The 19335-nt window shown below is 44.3% G+C and overlaps 1 protein-coding gene across 4 annotated transcripts in view; it reads left to right on the top strand.

Annotated features, from left to right (window-relative positions):
• Positions 1 to 14283, top strand: part of Osbpl6 (oxysterol binding protein like 6) — a 164848-nt gene extending 150565 nt beyond the window's left edge. For all 4 annotated transcript variants that reach the window (XM_038337309.1, XM_038337308.1, XM_038337306.1 and 1 more), the window contains 8 exons: positions 765 to 902; positions 1365 to 1428; positions 3167 to 3245; positions 5127 to 5271; positions 6423 to 6567; positions 9338 to 9464; positions 10852 to 10974; positions 12444 to 14283. In XM_038337309.1, coding sequence (XP_038193237.1) covers positions 765 to 902; positions 1365 to 1428; positions 3167 to 3245; positions 5127 to 5271; positions 6423 to 6567; positions 9338 to 9464; positions 10852 to 10974; positions 12444 to 12552 — 930 coding nt within the window. In that variant the 3' untranslated portion in view covers positions 12553 to 14283. The remainder of the gene's footprint in view (positions 1 to 764; positions 903 to 1364; positions 1429 to 3166; positions 3246 to 5126; positions 5272 to 6422; positions 6568 to 9337; positions 9465 to 10851; positions 10975 to 12443) is intronic.
• The last annotated feature ends 5052 nt before the right edge of the window (positions 14284 to 19335 follow it).

The following is a 19335-nucleotide window of genomic DNA, read 5'->3' as shown; positions in this document are numbered from 1 at the left end:
TTTTCTGTTTGTATCACGTTCTTATGGCGTAGGTATTAGAGAAGGTTTGGTCTGTGTGCAGAACCAAGCATGGCCAGAAAATTCTAGATCCTCTTATTGGAAGCTACTCGTGTGAGTTTTTTCATGACCTAGACTCCCACAGAGGTCTCAGCCCTTGGCATTGCCGTATGGAGTCATTCATAGCTTCCTGGGATAGATTCATGTTGACCTTGAGTTGCAGATTGGGGACACCGGCTGGCCCACAGTGTTCCCTAAATGTTAGCAAAGAGATTAAAACCTCCTTTGAGGGTAAAGCATGCTCAGCTTTGATCTGTCAGCTAGTCCTGTCGGGCAGGGGAACCCATCCATTCAGGAACCTAGTTCTAAGAAAGCAACTTTTGCTGTTGGTACTTTGTCCTCTACTCCTAAGGCTGGAAAATCTTGACCTCTGCTCTATCCAGCACCAGCAGCCACACCTTCCCACCTGTGGGGCTAAGGGTGTGCCCAGGACACGGCTCACAGACTGGCTTCCAGAACCTTTGACATCAATCTGTGATAGTCAGGAAATTGGGTGGACACACGAGCAAAGGGTGCTTGACTCAGATGCCGGACACTTCTCACGAGGGTGGTTTGACTTATCCTGTGTATTCATGAAGATTCAAGTAGCTGAAAACACGCATGGCGTCAGTTCGGCCCCCTCAACACGGAGTGTGTGCAGTCTGTAGGGGTAGAGACAAGGACCCGAGTGACTCCCGCATCGCGCTACTCTCTCGATGCCTTCACAGGTTCTCGTTGCTGCGTTTGCCGTCTCAGGGTACTGCTCCACCTACTTCAGAGCAGGAAGCAAACCGTTCAACCCCGTCCTGGGGGAGACCTACGAGTGCATACGAGAAGACAAGGGGTTCCGGTTCTTCTCAGAACAAGTAAGCGAGGTTGCCGTCCACGTTAAGGGGATGGTTTGGTGAGGAGGAAAACGTTAATAACTGTGCGTTTGGATCAGGCTGTCTTACCAGATAAGAGAAAAATCATGTCATTCAACTGCATCCTCACCCATACTGTGTATGTAAGATCTCTGTGTTTACCTAGGATTTGAGATGAATTTATTATTAGAACTTGGTACTCTAGTTTTCACTGGGGGGAGGAGTGATTTTATTTTTTTAAAACAGTATTGTCGATGATCTAGGTGTAGTGGTGCACGCTTGTGACCACAGCACTGGGTGGAGGCAGCGGGATCAGGAAGGTGTTCAAGGCCAGTCTTAGCAATGCTGTAAGTTTGAAGCCAGCCTGAGCTACATGAGACCCTGTCTCAAAACAAAAAAAAAAAATATCATTTAAAGAAGTTGGAATACTAGCATCATTGTGTCCCCCCTCCCCCTTCTCTCCAGGTTAGCCATCACCCACCCGTTTCTGCCTGTCACTGTGAATCGAAGAACTTTGTGTTCTGGCAAGGTTTGTATTTCAATTACAATTGAAAGTCAAATGTATAAGACCTGTGGACAGTTTCTAGCTACAAAAAGCACACTCTGCTCAGTTTGATTTCTGTCTTGAGAACTCAGAGACTATTAGTCAATGTTGGCAGGGATCATCTTGAGAAATTAAATTTTCCAGTTTAATATGAAGTCATGTTGTCTTAGAAGTGAGATGCTGGGCCTGTGGAATATCAGCTCTGTGCTTACCTCACTGTGCCTTGTGGGCCTCTGTACTGTGGTGCTGGTGTCTGTTGCCCTCTTACTCTTGGAGCATGTGCAGAGATTTTAATCCCAAAGGAATGCTCCCTGGCACATCTGTCTAGACATCTGTCAACCCCGCACATCCAGGAGCATGTGCAGGGTCAGCCGAGATGAGCAACACTCAGAAAAACTATCTATATGGAACGGATACAGACTAGTTTTCTTTGATTCCCCAAGAATAACAATAGACAACCATTTCCTTAGGATTGACACTGTGTTAGTTCTCACAAATAATCCAGAGATAATTTCAAGTGTGTGAGAGCTATGAGTCTTTTATATGCAAATATCTTGCACTGTTTATATAAGGACAGGAGCTTCTGCAAACTGTGGTGTCACACATCGATGATCTGGAACAGCCCTTCCCCCAAGCGGTAACAGTTTAAACACTAAGGTGATTCATGGTCTTTTGACTCTTCGGAGTTCAGGCTTTGCAATGAAGCCTCTCCTAATTAAGGTCCATCGTTGGGGTACAATTTTGCAGTCTTACCTAAAATAAAGCTTCAACCACCCCACCCCCGACTCAGGAAAAAAGAATGCATTTGCTGGCTTAGCTATTAAGTGTCAAATAGTTTTTTTGCATGTGGAAGGTGCTTCGTTGCTCATAGGAAGCATTACCTGAACTTGAGAGCACACAATGACAGATATTGTAACTGAACTTTATGGCAAAATAAGAAAATAAATTAATTCTTGGTTATACCCTAAGTCAGAAGTTGTATGAAAATAACCCTAAGCTCCCTTAGTTTATACAGGTGGGACCAGGTGCTTATTAGAGATTTGCAGGCAAATCTGAGACTCCAAGTGAAATACATAAAGCCACTGAATAAGAGAAAGTGCTGGGCTTCGGGCTGTATCTTAGCCAGTGCTGGGATGTGTTAGAAAGTGCTGGACCTCGGGCTATAGCGTAGCCAGTGTAGTGATGTGTTCATTAAGTTCATCCCATGTGCTCATAAATCTTCGCTCTCTCTGTAAAGATTTTAGTTTACTTTTTTGTCTTTTAATCCCAATTTCTCCTTCACACAGGGGAGATGTGTTGTAAGTCAGTGGTATTTACCACACCACAGTTACTTTTACATATACTTCGGGCTTGATATATATGGTGACTATTTTTATCACATAGTCGAAACTTAGTGTTTATTATTGTCTGGGGATTAAAGCACCATAGGGTCTCTATTCATATGCATATATGAGTGCCTCCCACATGTACATATTTTATCCTGGCTTCTGGAATAAATGGAAGCACACAGAGAACATGATTGTGGAGGAATAAGCAATGAGTCTGGGAAGAATCACAGTCTTGTCACCTTGGCTGTCCTCAGGTCCTTGTGATGTTAGATAGCAGACAGTATCTGTTAGAATTGCAAAAAAAATACTTTGTAAAATACTATACCACTATTAGTTTTCACAGAACCGATCAGACGTGGAGCGTTGTATGTTTTTCCTCTCGTTATCCTATTTAGATATCAGATGGAAAAATAAGTTCTGGGGGAAGTCGATGGAGATCCTGCCGGTTGGAACCCTGAATGTTACGCTTCCAAAGTAGGTTGCCCTCCTCTCCTCTCAGGCTGCTGCTCTCCCAGAACAAATGGGTGCCTGGGAAGGTTCAAAGGATCCATTTCCTTGGATGCCCAAAATCTCTGTTACCTTCAGCATAATTTTTTTCAGTATGGACTCCCACAAGGACGAATAACCTTAGCCTGTGTGCAGCAGCTTCCTGCTTCTGTCCTGGCCTCCTTCTGATCAGCCCAGAGCTGCCATGTTCTTGCCAACATAGTAATCTGCATTGTTGTTAGCAAGCTCCGTTTCTTTTCTATCCTGTTTATAACTTCACCTGTATATCCATCTTGCTTAGATAAAGGATCTATTTTAAGTTCCTAAGTTATTTAGAAAAAGGTAATGATGGAATCCTTTTATACCGTAGTCTATATAAAAAGATTTAGAAGAGATAGACTATAAATATTTTTAAATTGTTTGGTTTCTGTTGAGGACAAAGATAGGATTTTGTTGGTTTTTGCTTGTCTGGTTGATTTGGGTTTCATCTATTTGGATGGTGGGATGTGCTGGGGTGGGGAGCTAGGAGATGGCTTGGTATATAAAAGCACTTCAGCACAAATGGGAGGACATGAGTTCGAATCCCCAGAAGCCATATACCTAGAATGAGTGTCTGTGATCCAGCGCTGCTGTGGGAAGATAGGAGGTGGAGACGGGAGACTTCTCAGAAAACAGAGGCCAGCCACCCTGCAGTATGCAGCGGAGAAACAGCAGAGTGAGCCTGTCTTTTAGCAGAAGGCAAAGACCAAAACCTAAGGCTACCCTCCACACGTATGCACACACACACACTCACACACACACGCACACGCACACGCACACACACGCGCGTACACGCATGCGCACATGTGCATATTCAGCCAGCTGATGAATTGGGTATGGGGAAAGGCAAGATGAAAGAGATAAACATCCCATAAGTGAAAAGTCATGCAGATATCATCTTCCCTGGTGTCTCTAATACCCATATCATACCAGCTGGGCCTGAGAAGTATTTTATTTCATTGTGAAATATAATTGTACTTGAAAATATACATAATGCATACGCTTCCATCTGATTTGTGCTTGTGCCATCCCAGTGCTTGGCAGAAATTCTGTACCTCATTCCCCAGAATATACACTGGATTTGTGCCATAGATACACTTGTTCGCCTTCTTGTCTTTCTCCTAAAGAATGGCTCCGTCTTCTTAACTTTTATTATGACGATGTACTATAAGAGCATTCCGAAAGTAATCATTCCCAAATGTGTATCTGATTAAGCTTCTTTCCTCCAATCTGCCCACAAATACTCTCATCACCTGCCAGTAAACGTAGACCCTTTGGAAGGTCACTAAGTGCCTTCCCTGCCCTCCTCATGATCTGGAGCACACCATTGGCAAAACTCCAGACACCAGGTTCTCCTGGCCCTTGTGTCTTATAGCTACATCCCCCCCCTACACAGTGCCCACCTCCACACTACAAACCACAAGCCTCGTCTGGTGTCTCTTGCTTGATAATCACTCCATATTACTGCAAAGCTAAGGATGACCCCCTCTTCTGTCCTCGTGATGCTTTGCTCATTTGTAGATAGTAACCTTCATGATACATGACTGTTTTGAGTATTTGCTTACATGTCACTATGCCCCTAGCATACTCTTAGCCCCAGAGGAGCACGAAAGAGGCATTGTTGAACTTAGCAGCTTTAGGTCCACAGAGAACACATCATTATTCCTTAAGTAAAGGGGTCATGTCATGCATATTTATAACTGCACAGTAGTTTTTAAGGAATGAGGGGAAGTGAGGGGAAAGAAAGTTTTACCCAAAAATTATTCTCACTTGTAGGCACAGTAATATATCTGTGTCTGCTGCTTTTGATCAGTGCTGTGTCCTCTGTAGGTATGGAGATTACTATGTGTGGAACAAAGTCACCACGTGTATACACAACATCCTCAGTGGGAGAAGATGGATCGAGCATTATGGCGAAGTGACCATTAGAAATACCAAAAGCAGTGTTTGCCTCTGCAAACTCACGTTTGTCAAGGTAAGAAGCGCCATAGAACAGGAGAGGAAGGACTGCACAGAATGCTTCCCAAGGAAGAAATTGAAGGAGATCTGCCCTGTGTCATGTCTTAGGGCATTTTAGAGAAGGAAGCACAATTGCTTGAGGAATCTAAACTTCTGGATTTGTGGAGGTCAGAAATACCATGTCAAAGGAGAAATAAGTTTATTTTTAAGGAGTCTTGTTTTTACATAGCCAATAAGGACACTAAGTAAAATTCTAGAACACATTTCATTCCTATACTGAGTTTTGTCGTATCTATTAATGCCTGATTACAATATAAATACATGTATGTGGTCATATTAGGGTTCTGATTCTAATCCAGGTGTCAGTTCTTGAAAACATTGAGCAGAGCCGTGGAGGTGGTAGCCACAGTCCCTCCAAACTCATCTAACCCTGCTCTGTAGCAATCCAGACTGGGCCAGGAGAAAGCACTGCTTTTGTTTACTAGAGAAAAGGTTATGGATAGAAATGTCCTTGGAGCACCGTTTCCCCGAATAACGCTGGTCTGAAGGAGAAATACAACACACACACTGTGTTTGTTTAACTACCTTACAGCGTTTGCCAATTCTTTTGATATCATGTCCAGCTGAAGTTCATTAAGATCCATGAGCCAGGGGAGAGTATCTGAAGACAAAAATCACTAGCCTGTGAGTTAATATTGGGTTCTTCAGCTAACAATTAGCCTGGAGCTAGAGATTGACATGCTATTATGCTGTGGCATGGAGCAGAAGTTTGTGTGTGTGTGTGTGTTTGTGTGTGTGTGTGTGTGTGTGTGTGTGTGTGTGTTTTGGTACTAGGAATCAAATCCAGGGCCTTGCCCGTGGTAAACCAGTGCTCAGACTACCCCCTGCTTAGAAATTAATCTAACCAGTTACTGTGGCACTCCACTAATCCCAGCACGTGTGACTCTGAGGTAGCAGGACTGAGAGTTTTGTGCCAACCTGGGCTACCGGGGAAGTTCCATGCCAACTTAAACTACGTTAGTGAGACGCTACCGAGATAGAAAAGCAAGAAAAGCCACCTTCCCTGAGCGTGCAATACGCCGAGCTGCGTTCCAAGGGAAAGAACGGTTTGCACATGGAAAGGGCAGGTTGGTGTGACTGAAGCGCTGGGGGTTGCTTGTTTCCCAGGTGAATTATTGGAACTCGAACGTGAATGAAGTCCAGGGCGTGGTGATAGACCAGGAAGGGAAGGTGGTGCACCGGCTCTTTGGGAAGTGGCATGAAGGACTCTACTGCGGGGTGGCCCCCTCTGCAAAGTGCATCTGGAGACCAGGTGAGCCGGCCTGAGCTTCTGGGTCAGGAGGCGGGGGCAACGGAAGGGAGGGAACAGAGGGGCGGACCATGCATTTGCCTTGCATTTCCTTTTGATAGTGAAATCTAAAATGTAAATGCTCAAGGCCCTCACAGTTATATTTACACCCAACAAATATAAATTATATGTAAAATCCACCATTTGATACTTGGCAATTAACAAATGGACCAAATCATTGTCATGCAGTACACTGGCCTGTTCAAATCTGCCATGGGAAATTGATTTAAACATAATGCATACATACATGCAAATGCTAGGTGTTCTGAACAAAGAGTTTAAATAATTGAAACACCTAAGCAAGACCTTGTTCATCTTGTTTACTTTTTAAATAAAACAAAGGAAATATAGTATTTGTAACCCTAAATTCAGTAACTTGCCACAGTAAGTGAGCTTTTTTACGTAAGCAGAAAAGCTGCCACATGCTGGCTCTTCACGAAAGACATCAGCACAGCCAGGCACTACATTAGCACATAGTGAAAATTAAAGTATAAGTGGCCAAAAAATTCTCCATGTGACATCTATTTCTATTGGAATTTGTTAGGTGCTCTCTAACTTTTAAAAATAGTTGTTGGGCCGGGCGGTGGTGGCGCACGCCTTTAATCCCAGCACTCGAGAGGCAGAGGCAGGCGGATCTCTGAGTTCGAGGCCAGCCTGGTCTACAAGAGCTAGTTCCAGGATAGGCTCTAGAAACTACAGGGAAACCCTGTCTCAAAAAACCAAAAATAAATAAATAAATAAAAATAGTTGTTGGTTTTCTAAGGACACTGTTTTAAGTGTTTATAAATTTCCTGTTGGTGCCAGGTGTGGGGGCGCACACCTTTAATCCCAGCCCTCAAGAAGCAGGGGCAGGTGGATCTCTGTGAGTTTCAGGACAGCCAGGGCTACACAGAGAAACCCTGTCTCAAAAAAAAAAAAAAAAAGAAAGAAAGAAAAAAGAAAAGAAAAACCAGAACAAACGAAAATTCCTGCAGGTAGAGTGGTTAGTTCATCTGTTGTTAGTAACTACTTACCGAGTACTGGCCGTGCACCAGCCTTGCTCCAGGAGGCTGGAATACTTCAGTAAGCAATGCCAACACAGATTCCACCTTAGAATGCACTGATAAGCACAAATATGAGGTTGGGGTGTAAAGCAGTGGTGGGGTACTTCCTAGCATAAGTGAGGCTCTGGGTACCAAGTCTTACCACTGCCTGGGGCCATGGTGCATGTCTGTGGTCCTCGCACTTGGCACCCTGAAATAGGAGGGTTGCTACAACTCAGGAGTTCAAGACGAGCCTGGACAGCAAGGTGAGCTGTTAGGAAAAAGAAGGGTGAACGGGAAAGTAGGATGGGCGGGTGGGTTGCTGGAGGGGTTGGGTTGGTGGGTGGGCCAGCCGGTGGATGGATGGATGTATGGATGGATGGATGGATGGATGGATGGATGGATCGATGGATCGATGGATGGATCGATGGATGGATCGATGGATGGATTGATAGATCGATGGATGCCTCAACGGATAGATGGATAGCTCTCAGGGCTGGCAAGATAGCAGCAGGTTAAAGGTGCTCGCCCCCAAACCTAACAGTTTGAGTCCTACAAATTGTCTTTTGTCCTCTGACCTCTGCACACTTGCTATAGCTCACAATGTGTGTGTGTGTGTGTTTGCACAAATTGTAAGTTGGAATAAAATTAAAAGGTTCTAAAGGTCCCTCCTGCCAAGACTGAGTTCAACCCCTGAAATCCACACAGTAGTAAAAGAAATCACCGGGGCTGGAGAGATGGCTAGGCGGTTAAGAGTACTTGCTGCTTCTCCAGAGGACTGGGATCATCCCCAGTATCCATGGGGGGTTGCTCACAACTGCCTGTACTGTCTGCATCTCCAACCTCAAGGGTTCCCACATTCTCTTCTGGAATCTGAGTACCCACACACATACACATCATATTTCACTGAGACACACAAATAAAAAATAAGATTTGATAATAACAGACAAAACTGAGCCAAAGAAAAAAGCCAAGCATAGGTGTATAGGTGTTTCTCTCCTCTCTCCTCTCTCTCTCTCACTCTCTCTCTCTCTCTCACACACACACACACACACAAACACACTCACACACACAAAAAAACCAACAAAAATAATAATTTTTAAATGTTTTAAACAACTACTAATAAAATTTCCATCTGCACCTTTTTAATGAGGAAGTCCATGAGAGGGGCTTTTTGTGAAATTTCAACGTTTGTATTAACTCACCTGGTCTTTAGTTACCTAATTGAGTATGTGAGAGGAAAAATCTGTGTTCCGCCGGGCGGTGGTGGCGCACGCCTTTAATCCCAGCACTCGGGAGGCAGAGGCAGGCGGATCTCTGTGAGTTCGAGACCAGCCTGGTCTACAAGAGCTAGTTCCAGGACAGGCTCCAAAGCCACAGAGAAACCCTGTCTCGAAAAACCAAAAAAAAAAAAAAAAAAAAGAAAAGAAAAAGAAAAATCTGTGTTCAGCCAACAAAGACTATTAATGTAATGCAAGGTTTTATTTAAAGGCAGGGTTTTATTAAATGTGTTAATCTCTCAATTCTGACCGTCAACATAAACTTTCTCACCTAGAAAATTAGCAACAGTTCAATTACTTGGAAGGAAATCATGGCATTGCGTTTGTGAGTACAAGCCCATTTGGAAGCTGGGCTCTTCCTGATGAGTGCAGTGGGCTCCTTCCCTTGCTGCCTGCCTCCCACACTCAGAGCTGCTCTCGGCCTCTCTCCAGGTTCCCTGCCAACCAACTATGAGCTTTACTACGGCTTCACGAGGTTCGCTGTGGAGCTCAACGAGTTGGATCCTGTGTTGAAGGACCTCCTTCCTCCCACGGATGCGCGATTCCGGCCAGATCAAAGGTCAGCGTTGCCGCAGGGCTTTTGCTCCATCCTAGATGACAACATGGGTGTCAGAGGTCACTGGGAATCTTCTCTCCATCGCTTGTTTGCTCTTCATGCATTCTTTCATCCCTGTATTCACGCAGAAATACCAGAGTTTCTTACCCTGGGCAAAATGGCGTTTGTAGGGTCGTTGTAACAGAAACTGATTGGACAGTGGCAGGGAACTTCGGTACAGTTACCAAATGTCTGAACACGCAGCTGGTTACTAGCGAATCATGCCTCTCCCTGTGGCTTTGACCTCTTTACACGCACTGCCCTGTAACATGGAGTGTCCTTTGAGTGACAGGAATACCTGGAGGTGACCTGACTGAAACTTAGTCCTATACCTTAGTCCCAGAGGCTGTGGAATTGTACTCAAACTACTGAACTCAATTTTTGTTCTTTTTATGTGATCATGATGTCCACTTCTACAGAATTCCTTTCTCCTAAATTTCTCTATATCACCTGCGTTCCATCACACAGTGGTTCTGTTTCCCATGTATGTGTGGAGGTTTTTTTTTCCCCTCCTAAAATGTTTTGGTATGACTTTCACTTCATTCTATTCTACATATGATTCTCCACTAAAAATTGCAGTTTATGGTACTCCCAGAACGTGTGTCTCACTGATTGACATTTAATTTCATCAATTAACATATATTGTATATGCCCACTCTCCTTTGCTCTTGTTTTGAAATGTAAAGGTCTACGTGTGTGTGTGTGTGTGTGTGTGTGTGTGTGTGTGTGTGTGTGTCTGCTGGTGGCAATCCAACCGAGGGCCTTGTGTGTGTTTGGCAAGCTCACGTCCACATGCTACATGCCAGCCACACATGTAAACATTCACAGATCATCGTTGGGTCCGTGTTCACCTTCTCAGCTGCGTCTCAGGATACCTTCCTTTTCATACCTGATGTTCCCCAGTAAAAGAGGAAAGTTCCTTGTCTCTCAGTCTGTCTCCGAATAGAGAACAGCCGGTCACCATCCAGCACCCACAGCCTTGAACAAACACATTTGGCACTAAGACGCACAAAGAACCCAGCCTGTGACTTCATGTGGCTCTTACCCTGGACTGTTATTCTCCAGAAAACAATCTGAAGTTGTAGCGCTCCAGTCAACACAGAGACGTGTTCAGTGCCAAACCACTCACCTGCCCCCTTATCATACCACTGTGGTCCTGAATATAGTGATTCAATCCACACGTACAGAAACTATATTAATTGATGGACAGACTGAGGACATATAGCCTGGGACAGGGTGAAGGGGCAGCAGTAATGTCAACACTGTTCAGGATGTCATATTCTCAGCAGCCAGCAGGTAATTTTTCTTCTAAAAGATGCTAACATTGGAATATCAACTGTACTCTTCTTAGATTTTTGGAAGAGGGAAACTTAGAAGCCGCAGCTGCAGAGAAACTAAGAGTTGAGGAACTCCAAAGATCCCGAAGACGGTACATGGAGGAAAACAACCTTGAACATATACCAAAATTTTTTAAGTAAGTCAGCCGTTCCCACAGCAAGTTCATGTTTTACTAAAATTTGCCACAGACCATGAGAAAAAGAGGGTTGCAGCACATCCAAGGACTTAAACTGATTTGGGTAACTGCGCTAGACAGGGAAATGCTGAATCGGATTTTGCATGTGTAAAAGTTAGTTGCCTGTAATGGGTAGTTCTTCTCAGTGAGTCTTCTCTCTGGGCAGTGAGATACAGAGAAGCTCACCAAAGGGCATTGTTCTTTTATCGGGACCCTTTGGAGTGGCAGAACTGTGTTCCCTCTCCTCAGGCAGCAGTGGTTGGGATTCTACCCCAAGGGCACTGTGACTTCATTAGGATTTAATTTTATTTCTGTCACACAGAGCTTGTTTCTGCTCATATTTAGCCCCACTGTGCCATGATCAAAGAGGATTACTACAGGATTGTTTAAAGGATTATATAAGCATCATGGAGATGACTCTGTAGTTTCCAGAGCTGTCAAATCTGTCATCCTCCTGAGCATGCGCAGAAAAGCTCAGGGCAACACCCTCCCCATTAGAGCTGTCATCTCATGGTCATCCTGTGGTGGAAGTGCAGACTTGCCATTCAGAAGTCTGCAGTGTGCCCTTCAGGGCTTCAGTGTGCCCTTCAGAGGTCTGCAGTGTGCCCTTCAGGGCTGCAGTGTGTCCTTCAAGGCTGCAGTGTGACCTTCAGGTCTTCAGTGTGCCCTTCAGGGCTGCAGTGTGCCCTCCAGGGCTGCAATGTGCATTCAGGGCTGCAGTGTGCTTTTCAGGGCTTCATCAGGGCTGCAGTGTGCCCTTCAGGGCTCCAGTGTGCCCTTCAGAGCTGCAGTGTGCCCTTCAGAGCTGCAGTGTGCCCTTCAGGGCTGCAGTGTGCCCTTCAGGGCTGCAGTGTGACCTTCAGGGCTGCAGTGTGACCTTCAGGGCTGCAGTGTGACCTTCAGGGCTTCATCAGGGCTGCAGTGTGCCCTTCAAGGCTACAGTGTGACCTTCAGGGCTGCAGTGTGACCTTCAGGGCTTCTTCAGGGCTGCAGTGTGCCCTTCAGGACTGCAGTGTGACCTTCAGGTCTGCTGTGTGACCTTCAGACATGGGTGTCATGAAGGATTTTGCAACTTCTGATATTGAATCTAAAGATTTATGTAACTTAGATTTATATAGTTCCTGGGAGGAAGCTCTTCCTTACAGTACTTACAGAGCCATGTTTGGGCCTCCATGCTGTCTCCCCTTACCCTGAGGTAATTAGTTCCTGCCCTTTGTCTTTTTTTTCTTGCTTTCATTTCTATCATTTAATGACAACAGTTTCTTTATTTCTGGCCAGACATTGCTAGCTTATCAATTGTTGGCAGATAGCACACTAACTATATTATATACTGTACTGTATATATTATATATGCATATATATATATTTATATGAGAAAGTTCTGACCTTCATGTGATTTGTGTCTAACGCTGGTTTTCATATTTCCACAGAAAAGTAATTGATGCAAATCAAAGAGAAGCCTGGGTTTCTAACGACACCTACTGGGAGCTTCGGAAGGACCCTGGGTTTAGCAAAGTAGACAGCCCTGTGCTGTGGTAAACTGGAGACATAGAGGTAGCTAACGTACCACACTCCGGATGAATCAATAACTATGCACAATTACGTTTCTTATAGCTGCGCGTGGTGTCTGGGTCGACTGAAAACCTCCCATTTGCTTTTCTATTCATCTTTATAATGGATTTTCAAAAGTGCATTAGACAAGGCTCCTAACCACTTTTGGATCCTTTCTGTTTTGCTGCAACCATATTCCTTAAAAAATAAAACACAATTAAAAAAGAAAAGAAAAGAAAACCCATGCCCTGCTCGGAAAGCAGACTGAAAGAAGGGAGTATAAGATCCAAAGGCGGAAGAGCTGGTCAGGAAGAACACACTGTAACCGGTGCTTCACGCGGATCGGGGAGTGTAAAATGACATACTGCTACACATTTGGTCTGCTGGATAAAAGCGTCACCCCTACCTTAGAGCTCCTGGGCCGGAGCGGTCGGTTAGGTCAGACCCGAAGTGTTTTTCGATAAGGTGTGGTCAAAATAGACGTGATGCTTCTGGAAACCCATCCCATCTTTACATTGTTCATGCCTTAAGAAAATGCAAAGATGTACAATAAACCATTTTTTTAAAATGTGTGCTCCTAGGTGTATGTGAAGGACAGATCGTTAGAATCCTGGGACGGATTCACTTTCTCGGTCTGAACATTGATTCAGCTGATAGAAGAAGATGAGTAAGGAAAAACCCATTTTCCTTTGTTGAACGAGTTACTGTGTGATGGATCTGAAGGGCAAGAGGGCTAAGGGATGGTACTCTAAGGTCTCTGCGTCCAGGCTGCTCTTTAAGTTCCCGTCCTGTGTCCAGATAGTAAACCATCCTTCCTCCATCTGACCTCCAGTGTGCCCTAGCATTTGGCAATGCTGAATTTTATTTGGTTACCTGTCATCAGTGTTAAAACTTGATTAGGAAGTAACAGATGTTTGGCGTTTCTGCCTGGGCCGGGTGGTACCACGAAGTACTGTTTTTGAGTGGCACACGAGGCCATACAGCACATCCCTGACTCGTGCCCACTCCTTAGCACGGTTCAGATTTCACAGAGAACAAAAGCTTATTTGCATTATTATGTAAATGGATCCTATGCAAATCATTTTCCTTTTCTAAAGTCAAGCAATTCCATATGATACATGGTTACATATTAATCATCTACCTTGCTAAGGGCAGAAATAAAAAACTTGGCTAAAAAAAAAATTTATCCATTCCAAAAGTGGGGGCGGGCAAGCTGTGTTTTGAATTCTTCAGGTTTTGTTTTTCCTCCCTGGGTACACAGAAGTTTTTGTAGGGAGCTTGCATTAGCATTCCTAAGTTCCTGCACGTACATGACTCTATAAATGCCTGTATGTTTAAAAACTAAATCTCTGTAGGGGGGCTTCCTAGTGAATTAGAAAATCACATATATTTTATTGTCAGAGTTTTATTCTTAGATTCTCACCAACTGAATTTAAGTGCTATTTTAGACTCTGATAACAAGGTTAGTGACATTTTATATTTTGTTAAGAGGCACCAATTTTGGTGTTATTTCCCCTCAGCAAAGCATTTCTTATAATGGCTAATTCACCATTAAACCCAAAGCTGCTTCTGAGAACACGGAGGCAAACTCAGAATTTCCACTCTGTTTTAATTATCCTAACGTTCTTCTTGCGTCTGAGTCCACGTGTCATGTTCGCAGCTGGCACTCGCTAGAGTGGACTCTCGTTCCCACTAATTCCCTACACCAGCCAGAGCTTCGCTTCGCTCTGCGCGCTCGCTCCTCCATTTTGAACTCCTGTGTGAAATCTTAGATGGTTTGCCTCGCAATTGGCAAACCTTCCACTTGTCATGAACTGTTGTTTTTCTTCATTCAAGCTCATGTCCTTTTATCTGTGCACCTTCTTTCACGTCTAAATTTAATTTGAATTAGGACCTAATTAGAATCCTATTGGCTTCCTCAAAGACTTTGGTTCTCCTCCCTTGGTGGAGCTTACAGTATGATTTAAAATGGGTCTCACCTGTACTTAGTGGTGTTTCCTAAAACTGCCTCACAGTGGCTAGGTAAGAGGAACCCTGCAGAAGACAGGTGTGACTAGGAGGGACTGGAGTCCAAAGAGGAGAGGCACCGTCAGTTTAGCAAATGGCGGAAGACCAGGAGCCACCAGGGAAGAAAAGACTGTTCCCAGGGCTTGTGTTATCTGAGAAGGAGGGAGAAATGCGAGGTAAGGCCTTTGCTGGATACATAATACGGTTAGATGACAAGGACAAACAGGAAATGATGGTCAGGTCCCACCCTGAAACTAATTTGGGTTTCAAGATGAAAATGAGGGACGTGTCCTATTAATTACAATCACGCATTGTGGTAGCCTCCATTTTGAATCTGTTTTGAGATCCAGATTTCCGAATTGTGACCATCCAGCCCTCGGTTAGGCTGCGGATTGTCTGTAACACCCGATTAGCTCACCGCCCAAGGGAACACGCACTGGTACTGATGTCACGGCTTCATCCTTCCTTGTCTTCATACCTTGGTTAAAAAGTTATGGCCCCATTGGAATGTCACTCAGGTAACATTCCGGCTTTTGAAGCTAAATGGCAAAAGGACAGAATATTAGCTTTTCTCTTGATAAAACATGATGTATTCCTTAGAACTTTACATAAATCTTTAGATTCGGGAGGGTGTTACTGTTTTGCTTTTCATTACAAAGATCTAGGAGGGCTTGGTGTTCTTCTCCCGTGCTTTACTGCCAAGCTCCCTCCCCTCCAGAGAGACGGTCATTAGTAAAAGCGGTAATTGGTGGCAGTAGGCTGAGGACCCCAGACCCAACTGATCAATGCTACACGCCAGCATTCGTAGAGGCTCACCGAAAACCAATCATTTGATGCTCAGTGCTGCTAACCAAGGTGCAAACTCCCTCTTCAGTGTTGCTGATGTTTGGTTATTTTTAATAGTCATTATTTTTCATGGATTACTTTAAAACACTGTCTGGTAGTTGTAAAAAATGAAAACTCCATTTAAGATACCTGTCATTATCACGCCAGTTGTACGTGAGAGCAGTGACTAAATGTAATTCTCTGGCTGAGGGAAACCAAGGAATTTTTGGTACAAAGGATGCCAGATTGTCAATTTCCCAAACCTTTTGTGCTCTGGCCTTGTGTTTTTCTGCATGACCCCTTACTAGTCCCAAGGAGCTTGGAGAGGGAGGGAAGTTACACGAAAAGAAAACCTGATTCGCCTGTTTTGCTTAATACTAAAGAGCATTTTTGTTACTCTTCTGTGGGTTCGATTATCCATCTTGTCTACTGCTGTTCTCTGTCATCCTAAATAATGGAGTGTTTGTGGCAGCTGAGCTCCACACACCAGGGCGTGTATCAGATGTTTGCACTTGGCTCAGTGTGTTATGAATGTGGCACAGTAAATACAGTTTGTGTACAAAATATTAGTTTATTTCTATGAGAGCAATTATGTTCGGGATATATAAAATGTATCTAATTAAACCATTATGAATCTCTTTTGTGCCCTAGAAATGTTCTTTGGGGGAAAATTTGAGGGGGGAATGTGTCCATAGAGATGAGGAAAATGTCGTTTTGTTTTTGTGGGGTTTTTACCCCCAAGGCTCCATGGATTTTGTGAAAGACTATTAGTGTGCCAGGATTCTATCTTTGTTGAGTTTATTTTGTAAAATGTACACTTTGAAAGTTGTGTATCGCATGGCACTTCCTCAAGCAGAAACCAGCTGCATTAACATCATCTTCAGAACTCTTACTGAGATGGAAAACCTTCTGGCAGCATCTGCTCTCAGGAGAATGCCAAGCTGCCTAGGAAGGATTTGCCTTCATTCTTCTAAACTGGGGTCTAAGAGATGAAATGTCTTTAAAATCGCTGTGGTGTGACACGCCCCACACATGAGTAGATAGGGCTCTGTGCTACAGGCAGCGGTTGTGAGGGAACTTGGTGCTGAACTCTTCCTTTGGCTTTTCAAGGTGACAAACTTGTCTCTCTAACCTCCGGTCCTAACCATGAAAGAGTGGATACCTGTTTCTATTGTTTGGCACCACGTCATTGCTTGTGAAACAGGCCATGTTTACGTTGAATTTCAGTCATTCAGTATTAGAAACTACTTCGTTCCCTTTCCTCTTAAACAGTATTCTTCACAAGTTAAAATTTCCTTATAAACATATGTTATTAGTTGTTTTCCAGGCTGGTAGGGAAAAGAATAACAACAAGTTCCTGGTTGCCATAAATTTTGTTTCTACCTATACCTTTGTTCTAAAACATGGGTTCGTTGTATAGAAAATCTTTGGTCTGATAATGTGGAGTCCCGCTTGGGATTCATCTGCTCCTTCTACTTGTCATGTAGACAGAGTGAGCAACGGAACCAAATACTGTTAAAGAGGGAACAATGCTCAAATCAGTGTTCCTGCCATGGGCCTGTTCTCCCTTGAATTTTCATCTTCAGGTCTTTAGGAATAAAAGTGTCTGCTATGCTTTTGTAAAGCTGGATAGAACTGTTATATAATAAATGTCACGTATTGGAACTGTCCCCCCGATATATGTTGGCTGCAGACAACACGACACCACCATGACAGTCACAGTTGTGAACATAGCCATTGCCCCCATAGGTTTTTGGGCAATCTTTTCCCCTCCACTCAGAGGCTACTCTTGGTCTGTTGTTGTTGTTGTTGCTTTTTTAAATTAGAGTTTGCATACTTTCTTGTGTTTATAGCATAGAAGATTGAGGTGTGAGGCATCTGTACACATGCCTGCCAACTCCTCCCATGCCATCCCCACTCAGTCAAGCTTCAACACATTCCAAGAGAAGGTGACCCCTTCTCAATTCTGGTTCTGCTAACCCAGCAGAAATCGTAGATGTGCTTAGAAAGCTATTTTTTTTTTCATATCAAAATGACCATGTAGCATAGAAGGGTAGCTTTCAGGCTTTGAGAGTGCAGGGTTACGATCAGATTGGTGGGGGACGAGGGGTTGGATAGAGGAAGGCCTCGAAGGCATTTTCCTCTCTGGTGTGATGATAGAAGCTGACAAAGCTGTGGAACTCCAGAGCAAAGGCTTTGGGATGGTTGTTTGATAAAGATGAAGCTGATGGAGGCAGAGACGCTTCTGCAGGCCTGTTTGTTTGTTATTCACTTCGCTTGTATGTGACATCTTACAAAGTAAACTTAACTTTAAGCTTATATACAAAACATGAACTTGTGCATATAAATGAAGGGTCTTGTGACGTTTTCGATCTGTGTATATGACATGTCATGTTCCAGGCAGGTTAGCAGTTCTGTCTTTTCTAACATTCCCTATCTGTCAATGGCAGACACCTCCAAATCCTGTTCTATTGGAATTCTGACCTATTCCATGCATTACTGTGTGCTCATGAACATTTGAAACGTCCACTGTTCCCGAAGTGTGTGTCTTCTGAATGCCCTTACTCCTCATCTGGAAACAAAGAATTAATCTGGTTTTGTAAAGGAAATGGAAAGCAACTGTCCTAGTACCCAGTGATCTCCCACCGGGCAGGCCTAAAACTCCTTCCTGTGGTCATCACCCCAGATCCTGCTACTGGAAAGTAGGAAAGTTCCCAGAGGTCATCTGATACAGCAGGAGTTTTTTTTTTTTTTTTTTTTTTTTTAAATGACGTCTTCTCACTGTGCAGCCTGGCCTTGCTTAGAGCCCACAGAGGTCTGCCTGCCTCTGCCTCCTGAGTGTTGGGATTAACACTGTGTGCCCCATGCCCAGCAAACACAGCATGATTAGCATTGGGCTCTGCAGGAGAAGGAAAGGAAAGAATAGCAAAAAGTGGAAGTGGGATATAGCAGGGGGACGTCCAGTCTCCTCAGTGGTAAAGATGGTCTTCAGGGGTGTGGGTAGATCCCAGCTGGACCACCGCAAACATCTTGGATGCTTGATTTCAATTCCTGAGTTGTTCTCTGAAAACTCCGCCTTGAGCTAAAAAGGCACTCCGATCCATCCCCGGCAAGTTTGAAGGACACGTGGGATGAGACCTCCTCCCACCCTGCAATGCTTTATCCTTGCCTCAGCACCAGCTTTCTTTGTAGCTCTGATAGTAGCTCTGGTGTCGATGGGAAAGTCTTATTCAAGGACCCAAACCAAGGCCTGGGATGCCCATCAGTAGTAGAAGACTTGCCTGGCCCATGCAAGTCCCTGGGTCCTGTCCCCAGCAGAGCACATGAGCGTACACTTGGCAGGTGAGCAGAGCACACATACGCACATAGATGAGAACGCTGCTCTGTCTGTGGCTCTGTCGCTGTGATGCCTACCTAACATCAGCACGGTGGTAAGGATGCAGCACACTGAAACGTAGAAGACAATGGGTGTTAGCATCTGAGTGCGTTGGTGGAGGCAGCCTCGGCAGCCGGATAACCAGAAACTGGCTCAAAAACCGGAACCCATCCCTGCTACATCCAGGCTTGGTCTGCATCTCTCAGGGGCTTCTCGGTGAACTGACAGGATCCTGGTTTGGAAGAAAGTTGAAGGGAATTACTTCCACAAAGCTGGGTCCTGAGATCCCAGCGGACTGTCTCAGAGCAAAAGGTAACAGCGCATTCTTTACCCAGATGGGCTTCCTCCCTGACAGGGGCTCCTGTTGGAAGAAACCCCAACCTAAAATTGCTGTGCTTATATCCGAAGGCATAAAGATAGTGGCCCTGTACTGTTTAGAGATCTGGTCACCTTCAGTGAGAAAAGCTACCTTAACGTTACAAATACAATACCAACCAACGTCTAGCAGAATAAAGATTTCCTGACAATGGTAATTCACGGGGGAAAAAAATAAAAAGATTGTC

Source organism: Arvicola amphibius, chromosome 7, assembly GCF_903992535.2.
Source record: "Arvicola amphibius chromosome 7, mArvAmp1.2, whole genome shotgun sequence".
NCBI classification, from domain to species: domain Eukaryota; kingdom Metazoa; phylum Chordata; class Mammalia; order Rodentia; family Cricetidae; genus Arvicola; species Arvicola amphibius.
This window is presented reverse-complemented; position numbering and strand designations above follow the sequence as displayed.